Below are 12,414 nucleotides of genomic sequence, written 5' to 3' on the forward strand. Positions count from 1 at the left end.
TAAATAGCTCAGCAATTGAAATGGAAATGAGGTTGGGGCCTGGTTACAAAAGAAAGCGATCAACAAGAAAGGAGAGTCAAATAGGATTTGGTTCTGAAGAGCAGCGTAGAATCACAAGGTCACCAGCAAATATACGAAAGCAGTTAATGCAAAGGTAAAATTACGAGGAGGATAAGAATATGTTTCGTGTCTTGAGGCAATTGCTTCATCCGCAGTTGCTTCTAAATAGCCATGGAATGAAAACTTACTCCAAAGTCCTTGTAAAATCAGGGGATCAGACAGGCTTGGATACACAAATGAAGGCAAATCTACGTGTCCCAGGATAATGTTGCAAGATCCAATCTGGGTCTGTCTCTGGGACCAAGCTTTTGGACTCGTGCTGGATCCCATCTTGAGAGAACTTCTCCCTTCTGGAATATAGCTCATCTGTAATGAAAGATTAATAAGATGATGAACAGAACTCTAAGACAATATTGCTTCCTTAAGAGGAAAAGGCAAATTCTTCAACTTTGATGGTGCCAAGGAAGAAATTGCACAGATATGGAGCAGAGGATGTGGGAAGAAATAGCAATCCATTAATGACCAATATCTGATCTTAGGATGTGATGTTTGTCGCTGACACGGCCAACACAATTCTGAATTCGCTGGGTGATAGTTCTCCGAACGTCCGTGCCAAAGCAGCTTGGTCTTTGGGCAATCTGACCGACACTCTAATCATCAACAAGTAGGTTGCTGGTTTAGGGTTATTTCTTCTTAACATTTTATTTCCTTTCTTTAATGCTGAGTCTAAGTTCCGGGAACACATGTTCAAAACAGAAAAACAACCTTACATTACAGTTAGTCCTCGTTTACCAGTCTCTCAGTCACATGATCACTTCGCAACTGGTGTGCATTTCCACTTGCAACAAGCAGAATTAATACTATGCAGCATGGAAGGCAGAAGTAAAATTGTGAGACAGTCTTACCGGCTGAGTTGCTGGTCCAAATTGTGGTCAGTAAGCAAGGACTATCTGTCCAATTCGTGACAACCCTGCGGCTTCAAAAATCCAACTTAACGTTTCAAAGGGCTTGGAGATATTTTTTTTAATCTGAGAGTATTTGGAGCCTTTTAATCCATGTTCAGATAAATCAACTCTCTGAGGCCCAAGACATAAAGTTAGTACAAGTATGCCATCATGAAAAAGGTTCCATCTTGAGACGTCGGTTCTTGTTTTATGTTTATTGAATGAAGTTACACAGCAATGTTTTTCAAACTTGACAACTTTAAAGAAACGTGGACTCCCAACTCCCAGAATGCTGGCTGAGGAATTCTGGGAGTTGAAGTCCACACCTCTTAAAGTTACCAAGTTCAAAAAACACCAAGCTAGTGGATGGTTGCGTCAGTTGTGTGCTGTTTAGATTAGAGGTCCCCAACCCCCGGTTCACAGACTGTCAGTGGTCCCTGGCCTACCAGGAACCAGGCCATGCAAGCAAGTGAAGCCCCATCTGCGCACGCATGAGATCCAGGCAGCATGCGGAAAAAAACCCACACACAGAGTCTGTGGAAAAACTGCCCTCCCCAAAACTGATCCCTGATGCCCAAAAGGTTTGGGACCGCTGGTCTAGACCCTAAGCCTGTGTTTTGAGATTTTGTACGTATCCAAATTGTCAAGAGATACCTGAATTTTAAGGGACGCGGTGGCTCAGTGGGTTAGGACGCTGAGCTTGTCGATCAGAAGGTCGGCAGTTTGGCAGGTCGAATCCCGAGTGCCACGTAACAGAGTGAGCCTGTTACTCGTCCCAGCTTCTGCCAACCTAGCAGTTCGAAAGCAGGTAAAAACGCAAGTAGAAAAATAGGGACCACTACGGTGGGAAGGTAACAGCGTTCCGTGCGCCTTTGGTGTTTAGTCATGCCGGCCACATGACCACGGAGATGTCCTCGGACAAGCGCTGGCTCTTCGGCTTTGAAACAGAGATGAGCACCGGCCCCTAGAGTCGGAAACTACTAGCACGCATGTGCGGGGGAACCTTTACCTTTACCTTTACCTGAATTTTGCAACTGCAGCTTCATTTTTCAGCTATTAACATATTTTATTTGGCCATAATCAAAAGGAACTGTCGGTGGCTTTCATAATTTTGGTACTATTGAAAGAAAAACACACAGAGGCATCCTGAAGGAAGGGAATGAGCTCGGAGAGGCCATTTTCAAATGAATACTATATCTAATTCAATTGCATGCTGAAAGGGACAGAGGAAAGGGAATAAAAACTCCAAACCACTTTGTTTTATCAGATGTAGATAAAATAATGCCACATTTTTCTAATGTCTCCTCACATGTCTCCAAATCAAGCCCTCTTTAAACATAATGGACACAAAAGGAATAAATTGTAGGGGCTGCTTTAAGATGGATCTCTGTGGGTACTGAATTTGTTGGTGTTTTTAATCCAGCTGGAGCTGTTTCTGATTTCTTTGTTTTTGTTTGGTGGGAAACAGGGAAGTAATGGGACAAAGCTTCCAGGATGAGTTCTCAGACGTATTACTCCTGAAAATGTTACGATCAGCAACTGAGGCATCGAAAGACAAAGATAAGGCAAGTATCTCCAGATTTGTGCCTGTGTGCACAATGGAGGCACAGCTGGAATTGGACAGTTTGGCAGGCAAAGTTTGTCAGGTTACATATAAGTGGGAAAATGCCAAGATCAACACCAAGGAATTCAGTCAGAATAAATAATGTGCTGAGATGGACTAGCCTGTGAAAGGCAGAAAAGTCAGAGTTTAAATGGGGAAGACTTTCATTTGAAAGTGGATGCATTGTGGGTTTTCTGTCTTCAGAGCTAGTTTGGTGTAGCAGGTAAGATGCTGACTTAGAAACCAGGAGATTGTGAGTTCTAGTCCTGCCTTAGGCATGAAAACCGGCTGGGTGACTTAGAAACCAGGCGATTGTGAGTTCTAGTCCTGCCTTAGACATGAAAACCCGGCTGGGTGACTTAGAAGCCAGGTGATTGTGAGTTCTAGTCCTGCCTTAGGCATGAAAACCAGCTGGGTGACTTAGAAACCAGGCGATTGTGAGTTCTAATCCTGCCTTAGGCATGAAAACCGGCTGGGTGACTTAGAAACCAGGCGATTGTGAGTTCTAGTCCTGCCTTAGGCATGAAAACCAGCTGGGTGATTTAGAAACCAGGTGATTGTGAGTTCTAGTCCTGCCTTAGGCATGAAAACCGGCTGGGTGACTTAGAAACCAGGCGATTGTGAGTTCTAGTCCTGCCTTAGACATGAAAACCCGGCTGGGTGACTTAGAAACCAGGCGATTGTGAGTTCTAGTCCTGCCTTAGGCATGGAAACCGGCTGGGTGGCTTTGGGCCAGTTAATCCCTCTCACCTCAACCCAGATAGAGTTGGAGGCGACTGGATGGAGCTGAGCATTTACTGGACAGATGCCCTTCCTGACACCTACACAGAGTTTGCAGCACATTTTTTCCCCCTTTGTTCCTTAGGAGAGAAATGTCTGCCGCTACCTAGGATTGATTCAGGCCAGTGCTGAGGCGGATCGCGGGGGGGAGGAGCGGGGGTCGGTTGCTTCTGGGGCTCCAGGGCCAGTCGTGGGATTACCTATTCCCACGACGTTAGGGAATGGCAGCAGGTGTAGGAACAGAGGGCCGTATCGATCTCTGGGAAGGTCTCTCCGCTGCTTACAAGCGGTGAGGCACTCCGACCCTCTGGCTCCGCCTCGAGGTCCCGGGAGTGAGGATGTGCAGCCTCCTGAGCTCCGGCTGGTGTACTTGAATGCCAGGTCTGTCGTTAATAAAGCTCCTCTCGTCCGTGACTTGGTCGAGGGTGAGCAGGCGGACCTGGCTTGCATCACGGAAACTTGGTTGGGCCCAGAGGGCGGTATTCCTCTGGTTGATCTTTGCCCACCAGGTTTCCGGGTGCTACACCGGCCTCGGGCTCAGGGTAGGGGTGGGGGAGTGGCTGTTGTTATGAGGGAGACCTTGTGTCCACGGGAGGCCACCGTTCCCCAGATAGTCGGGTGTGAGTCTCTCTTCTTGAGATGCGGCCCTGGTGCGCAGTTGGGCTTGCTGCTGGTGTACCTTTCGCCTAGTCACGCAGCAGCAGCCCTGCCTGAGCTTCTCGATGTCCTCTCTGGGTTGGTGATTGAGTTCCCGAAACTTATAGTTTTGGGGGACTTCAATCTACCATCTCTGGGAGGATCATCTGAGTTGGCTCGGGAGTTCATGGCTTCCATGACGGCCATGGACCTGACGCAAGTAATTTCGGGACCGACTCATGAGGGAGGCCACACCCTTGACCTAGTTTTCTTATCTGGACGGTGGTTAGATGATCTTGGTGGGGGCTCCCCAATTGTTATGCCCCTGTCATGGACCGATCATCATCTCCTGCGGCTGGTCTTCCGTTTTGCCACCCCCCGCCGTGGGTGTGTGGAACCTATCAAATGGTACTGCCCCAGACGCTTAATGGATCCCCAGAGGTTCCAGGCGGCGCTGGGGTCCCCACCTGCCTCCCTTGCTCACAGCTCGGCAGACGCCTTAGTGGAAGCCTGGGAAAGGGCGGCCACTGAGGCTCTTGACCGAGTTGTACCCCTGCGGCCCCTGACCCGGTGCAGATCCCGTCGAGCCCCATGGTTCTCCGTGGAGCTCCGGGAGATGAAGCGTCGGAGACGGGGCCTAGAGAGCGGTTGGAGAATCAGCCGATCCGAATCCGATCGATTGCGACTAAGAACCTACACTAGGTCTTATCTCGCTGCGATAAGGGAGGCGAGGTCTAACCACTTCGCCACCCTTATCGCGTCCGCAGATAATCGCCCGGCCGCCCTGTTTAGGGTGACTCGCTCCCTCCTGAATCAGGAGGTGAGGGAGGATCCCTTGCAGGGTCGTGCCGAGGAGTTTAACCAGCATCTGTCGGACAAAATCGCTCGGATTCAGACCGGTCTGGACTCTGACTGGGCAGAGTCTGTCGAGCAGGACACGGGTGGTCTTGTCGATATCACCTGGGAGGAGTTTGATTCTGTGACTCCGGAGGAAGTGGACAGGATCATGGGGAGGCTGAGCACCACCACATGTTTATTGGACCCGTGCCCTTCCTGGCTGGTCTATGCAGCCCGGGAGAGGACACGCAGCTGGTTCCAGGCAGTTATATCGGCTTCTTTGAGTGAGGGTAGCTTCCCCGCCGTCTTAAAAGAGGCGGTGGTGAGGCCTCTCCTCAAGAAGCCTGCCTTAGACCCAGCTGTATTGAACAACTTTCGTCCTGTCTCCAACCTTCGCTTTCTTGCGAAGGTTGTTGAGAGTGTGGTGGCACATCAGCTCCCTCTGGTCCTGGATGAAGCGGATTATCTAGACCCGTACCAATCGGGTTTCAGGCCCGGGTACAGCACGGAGACGGCATTGGTTGCGCTGGTGAATACTCTCTGGAGGGCCCGGGACGGGGCATTCCTCTGTTCTGGTCCTATTAGACCTCTCAGCGGCTTTCGATACCATCGACCATGGTATCTTGCTGCGGCGTCTTGGGGGATTGGGAGTGGGAGGCACGGTTTTACAGTGGTTCTCCTCCTATCTCCAGGGACGCTCGCAGTCGGTGTTGGCAGGAGGGCAGAGGTCGACCGCAAGGTCTCTCATTTGTGGAGTTCCTCAGGGGTCGGTCCTCTCGCCTCTCCTGTTCAACATCTATATGAAACCGCTGGGTGAGATCATTCGTGGTTTTGGAGTTGGGTATCATCAGTATGCTGATGATACCCAGCTTTTCTTTTCGACCCCAAACCACCCCAGTGATGCCCTCACCGTGATGTCCCGTTGCCTGGAGGCGGTTCGGGTCTGGATGGGGAGGAACAGACTTCAACTCAACCCCGACAAGACCGAGTGGCTTTGCATACCTTCATCCCGGGTTTATTCGGACATTCCACCTCTTGCTATGGGGGGTGAATTATTACCCCCCGTAGATAGGGCTTGCAACTTGGGAGTCCTCCTAGATTCACGGCTCACCCTGGAAGACCACATAGGAGCTGTGACTAGGGGGGCTTTCGCCCAGGTTCACCTGGTGCGCCAGTTGCGGCCCTATCTAAGCCGGGATGATCTATGCACAGTCACTCACGCGCTCGTGACCTCTCGTCTAGACTACTGCAACGCTCTCTACATGGGGCTGCCCTTGAGGACCACCCGGAAGCTCCAACTGGCACAGAATGCAGCCGCGAGAGTTGTGTTGGGAGTTTCCCGATACTCCCATGTCACACCTCTGCTCCGTGAGCTGCATTGGTTGCCAGTTGTCTTCCGGGTGAGATTCAAGGTACTAGTCATGGTGTTTAAAGCCCTACATGGCAGGGGTCCGGAGTACCTCAGGGAACACCTGCTGCCGGCGTCAACTTCCCTCCGCCCTGTGCGTTCCCACAGAGAGGACCTCCTCAGGGTGCCACCGGTCAGAGAATGTAGTTTGGTGGCCCCCAGGGGGAGGTCTTTCTCTGTGGGCGCCCCGGAGCTATGGAACCAGTTACCGGTTGAGCTCCGGACGGCGCCCGATCTTCGCTCCTTTCGCCGCGATCTGAAAACATACCTGTTCGAACAAGCCGGCCTGGCCTGAGGGGGGATTGGTGGGGTTTTTACTATCATTTTATTGGGGTTTTATTAATGTATTTATTGTTTTTTATGGGCATGTATTTAATTACTTTTTAATTTTTGTAGCTTTGTGTTTTATTCTTGCCCTGTACACCGCCCTGAGTCCTTCGGGAGAAGGGCGGTATAGAAATATTAATAAATTAAATTAAATTAAAATTGAACACTCAACCTTCCGAGTGAGAGGCGAGCGTCTTTATACCAGCAGGCTACCATGCTGCTCGGTCCAGAAGAAACATCTTCCCAATTGTCCCAAAGATGCTTTTTCAAGAGGCAACTGGACTTTCTCTGTTTTCTTTGAAGACGTCGTCCAGTTGCCTCTTGAAAAAGCACCTTTGGTGACAACCATGACCTGGATGACTTGAGAATCTCCATGGATATCACCCCAGTCAAATTTTTACACTCTTAGCTTGCAGGAAAGGAAGCGGATGGCTTGAAATATGGCACCCTTGTCCTCAGGAAGACCCAGTCCATCCTACGGGCTCAGCGGCCCGAAAGGCTGGAGTACAGAGCAAGATGGACTCAATGGCATCGTTCAGTGCTTGAAGGCAGTAACAGCTCTAGTTTTTACAGAGTTTTCCAATCTCTTTCAGGTCAAGAGCAACGCTGTCCGAGCCTTGGGAAACCTCCTTCATTTTCTCCAGCCGTCCCACATCGCCAGCCCCAGATTCATCCAACCCATTCAGGAATCCATCCACGCTCTGACTTCAACGGTGCAGAGTGACGCCACGATGAAAGTGCGCTGGAATGCCTGCTACGCCTTCGGAAACGTCTTTAAAAACCCTGCCTTGCCGTTGGGTAAGTGAAAACAACGGCGTGTGTTTAGGTGCTGTGGAATTGAATAGTTTATTTGGCCAAAGTGTGTTTAGACACACAAGGAATTTGTTTGCAGTGCACAAGCTCTCCGTGTGCATGCAAAGCAACAGAATGATGATAATCATAGTAACACAGGTAGGCCTTCACTTACAGCGGCTCATGTAGTGACCGTTCAAAGTTAAAACAGCCCTGAAAAAAAGTGACTTATGACCATTTTTCACACTTAACGACCATTGCACCATCCCCATGGTTACATGATCAAAATTCAGATGCTTGGCAATGGACTCACATTTACGACGGTCGCAGTGTCCCGGGGTCACGCGATCCCCTTTTGCCACCTTCCGACAAGCAAAGTCAATGGGGAAGCCAGAGTCACTTAACAAAAGTGTCATTAACATAACAACTATGGTAAGAAAAGTTGTAAAATGGGGCAAAACTCACTTAACAACCTTCTCGCTTAGCAACCGAAATTTTGGGGTCAGTTGTCATAAGTCGGGGACTACCTGTGTTATCAATAAGGGGAGAGTAAGAAAGATAATAAGGATAAATACTAACACTACAGCCCTACTACGTGGGTAAATACAGAAATGCCCCCCAGCTTTTTATCAGTGCCAACTTCCCCTCCCATCTTGTTGTGTCAACTGGCTATAATTTCTGGCTGTGTAAAGACTGGGTGTGTGTGTGTGTGTGCAAGATTATGAAGAGAGGCAGCTGGATCAGACCAAGAGGGACGTCTTGCTTTCCACAGACGCTGCCCAAATTCCTGGAGAAAGCTCACCCATGGATTTAACTGTAGTAGCTGCAACCTACAGGTAGACCTCAACTTACAACCATAATTGGAATAACAGTTGTAGGTTGCAATGGTCGTTAAGTCAAGGAACCCACGTGACCGGAAGTAAATTTCCAGCGTTCACAGTTGTTCAGTGAATGCAGTGGTCCTTAAACAAATGCTGTGGTCGTTAAGCAAACCCATTCATTTTTGCTGGACCCGTAACAAAAAACATCACGAATCCTGTTGGAGGAGTCAAGGAGCAATTGTTGGCTTCCTGATAAGCCTGGTGTGTGTGTTTGTGTGCGTACACACACACACACACACACACACACACACACACACACGTACTGTATGTAGGTCTTGGCGTATTCGGGTCTTTTCCCTGGTAAGATTGATAGCGTCTTGGCGACATTTCGACGAGGTCCCACTCATCATCTTCAGGCTGGTGTCTTTGGCTTTGTGCTTGTGCGAGCAAAGCGTGGTCGGAGCTGCCGTCTCTCTATAAATATTGGTGGGGGTGTGTGGGGTGCTTGCTTTGTTGCTGTAAGCGGGTTGGTTGGCTGTGTTGTTACATGTTGATTGGTTGATGGGGTTATTGTTTGTGGATTAGTCGGCTGTTTTGTAACATCCTGTGTGGCAGAGGTGTTGGCTGTGTGCCCATTAGTCTTTTGTGTTGTAATGACCTGGATAATGGGCTGTGTGATGACATCCTGAGCTCTTGTGTAGTGATATATGCATATGTGTGTGTGTGTGTGTGTGTGTGTGTGTGTGTGTGTGTATACATATATACATATATGTTAAATGTTTGTTAAGCATTCAGAATACACTTGCTTAGTCCCAGACACGGGACAAATCTTATTTCCTGTTTCAGCCTAGCCCAAGGCCATCTACAGGCAGTAGCCACAGCAGTGGCAGCTCATATCTGTGTAAATTTTTTGGCTTGCTAACAAAAAATAAAGGGAGACTGATATGATCATTTCAAACTTATTTGTTCTCATCAGTCAGCCACATATATATATATATATATATATATATATATATATATATATATATATATATATACACATATACATTATACATACATATATACATACATATATATACACATACATACATACACACACACACACACACACACACACACACACACATATGTATATATGTATATATGGCCATCGTCAGGCAGTAGTCACAACAGTGACAGCTCATATTTGTGTAAATTTTTTAGATTGCTAACTAAGAATTAAAGGGAGACTGATATGCATTTCAAACTTGTTTTCATCAGTCAGCCATACCCTTCTGAGATTCGAACCTGGGCTGATTGCACATTAGGCAGTTGTTTTTACCTCTAGGCCACAAGCTCTATCTCACTTTGTTAGCTGAGAAGCAAGGGAGATATGTGTTAAATGCTTGTTAACTATTTAGATTACCTTGCTAGGCCCCAAACATGGGACAAATCTTTATTTCCTGTTTCAGCCTAACCGAAGGCCATCGACAGGCAGTAGTCACAACAGTGACAGCTCATATATATATAAATTTTACCTGTTTTTAATTCTTTAGGAGAAGCACCTTGGACTGGCAAAGCCTACGATGCCCTCACGTCTGCGGTCAAGTCCTGTAAGAATTTTAAAGTCCGCATCAAGTCAGCCGCAGCTCTCTCCATGCCCTCTGAGAGGAGGCATTACGGGACTCCCAAGCAGTTTTCCCAGATTTGGGATGCGCTGGTGACCGCTTTGCAGCGGAGTGAGAACGCCGAAGACTTCTTGGAGTTCAAATACAGCGCTAGCCTCCGAATGCAACTGTGCCACACTCTGCTGCATCTGCTGAGCCTGGCCGAGCAGACTGACCTACCAGACATCAGGAGGTCCGTGATAGAGCAGGGAGAAATAATTCGGCTTTATATCTTGCAGTATATGAAATCAGGGGCTGTAGGTGAGGAAGCTGGAATAGGAGAGGCCGTTCCTGAAAGAGGCAAAATCCTGGAAAGGGCCATTGAGCATGTGCGAAGGGTGGAGGAAGCATCGGAAGGCTACCCAGTGAAAACGGGAACGTTGGCTTACTTAGAAGACCTCTTGAAAACCCACAGCTGTTCCGCAGAATTCACCAAAGCTTAAACCAGTAAAATAAGCAGGAGCCAGGCCAGCCTTGTGCTTACTACGAACACCCCAAAAAGGAAGATTAGAGAGGAAGATACCAAGGGATCCCAAGTCATACGGCGCAGCCAGTGTCTTGCGGAAGAATTGAAAAGTTTGGTGGCTCCACTCTCCTTCCCTTTTTAATCACAGGGACAAACTCCACAGAGCCTTTTTATGTACCTTAAGCGTTTGCCTTGCCAACTGCCTCATTTCCAAACACTTCAGACGAATAATGTGAGCGAATGACACGAATTGGGGAAGGGTTTGCTATCTTACGAATACATTTGAAAAAAAAGCAACTAATCAAGGACCCCCCCCCCCGTATTAACATTCTCTAAAAATATCACTGTTTCAGTGAACAATAATAAATTATTGGGTTACTAAACGTATTTCTTTTGCCTTCTTGTGTAAGTACTCTTATTTATCTTTTCTCTCTTATTCTGAAGATTAGGAAAAGGTAGTCTAAAATGGGGGAGGAGGGATAGTTTCTTCTCTCCATTTGTCATTGCGTCCTACTTTCACAGAGATGCCTGTCCCCAATTGTCCTGCCCTGCTGATTCACACATAACCGCAGTGAGTTAAAGGTCTTTATTCACCCCCATCTCACGCTGGCTGAGGAATTCTGGGAGTTGAAGTCCACAAGTCATAAAAGGGCCAAGTTTGAAGACCCCTGCCCTAAAGAATGATTGTTAGCACGGGTGTAGAGGGTCAGTACGGAAAACCCAGTGAAAGGGAAAAACCGTTCCGGTACCTTGCCTTGCACTGCAGTAGTAGAATTAAATGCGATGTCCCTTGGCCAACCTCTAACATATTAGCCCATTTAGGATGGTAAAGGTAAAGGTAAAGGTTCCCCCGCACACGCGTGCTAGTCGTTTCCGACTCTAGGGGCCAGTGCTCATCTCCGTTTCAAAGCTGAAGAGGACGTCTCCGTGGTCTTGTGGCCAGCATGACTAGACGCCAAAGGCGCATGGAATGCTGTTACCTTCCCACCGTAAGGTAAAGGTAAAGGTTCCCCCGCACATGCGTGCTAGTCGTTTCCAACTCTAGGGGCCGGTGCTCATCTCCGTTTCAAAGCCGAAGAGCCAGCGCTTGTCCGAGGACGTCTCCGTGGTCATGTGGCCAGCATGACTAGACGCCAAAGGCGCACGGAACGCTCTTACCTTCCCACCAGAGTGGTCCCTATTTTTCTACTTGCATTTTTATGTGCTTGCGAGCTGCTAGGTTGGCAGAAGCTGGGACGAGTAACAGGCGCTCACTCTGTTACGCGGCACTCGGGATTCGACCCGCCAAACTGCCGACCTTCTGATCGACAAGCTCAGCATCCTAACCCACTGAGCCACCGCGTCCCTCATTTAAGATGAGGGGTCAGTAAAAGAGCAGCCATGTTGGCAATAGAGAATCTGCTCACCATTACAGACCCTTCAGGAGGAGTTCAAGATTTGCCGAATTTTTGTCCAGTGCTTCTCGCAATTTTTGTTCATCTTTGCTGCAGAAGTCAACCTGATACTTTGTGGGGTCAGGCTAGGGTGAGAGCTTTCCCTTTCCCATTGTCTTCATCCGTCAGAGCTTTATCTAAAACGTACAGGTAGTCCTCGACTTACAACAGTTCCTTTAGTGACCATTCGAAGTGGCAGCAGCATTGAAGAAAGTGACTTGTGGCCATTTTTCACACCTACGACCTTCGTCGCAGCTCCACGATCACGTGATCAAAATTCAGACGCTTGGCAACTGGTTCATACTTACGACCGTCGCTGTGTCCCCGGGGTCACGTGATGCTCTTTTGCAACCCTCTGACAAGCAAAGTCAAGGGGGAAGCCAGATTCCCTTAACAACCGAGTTACTAACTTATCGACTGCAAGGATTCACCTAACAACGGTGGGAATAAAAGGTCGTAAAATGGGGCAAAGCTCACTTAACAAATGTCTCACTTAACCACAGAAATTTTGGGCTCAGTGGTGGTCATAGGTCGAGGACAACCTGTATCCAATGCACGCACAACCTTTTAAGAACAGAGACTCTTTGAGTAGTAAGCTCTGTGCGTGGGGGACTTCCAGCTTTCAGGGGGAGGCATTGTGTTGGGACAAGGGTGGGTTTAA

General features: G+C 48.3%; 1 protein-coding gene across 1 annotated transcript in view; it reads left to right on the top strand.

Moving 5' to 3' along the window:
* The window catches only part of HEATR6 (HEAT repeat containing 6), a 44,596-nt gene extending 33,901 nt beyond the window's left edge, over positions 1–10,695 (top strand). The window contains exons 17-20 of the mRNA XM_083348687.1: positions 600–724; positions 2,473–2,569; positions 7,189–7,393; positions 9,744–10,695. Coding sequence (XP_083204813.1) covers positions 600–724; positions 2,473–2,569; positions 7,189–7,393; positions 9,744–10,297 — 981 coding nt within the window. The 3' untranslated portion in view covers positions 10,298–10,695. The remainder of the gene's footprint in view (positions 1–599; positions 725–2,472; positions 2,570–7,188; positions 7,394–9,743) is intronic.
* The last annotated feature ends 1,719 nt before the right edge of the window (positions 10,696–12,414 follow it).

This window comes from Vipera ursinii (assembly GCF_947247035.1).
Source record: "Vipera ursinii genome assembly, chromosome: 1".
Lineage (NCBI taxonomy): Eukaryota > Metazoa > Chordata > Lepidosauria > Squamata > Viperidae > Vipera > Vipera ursinii.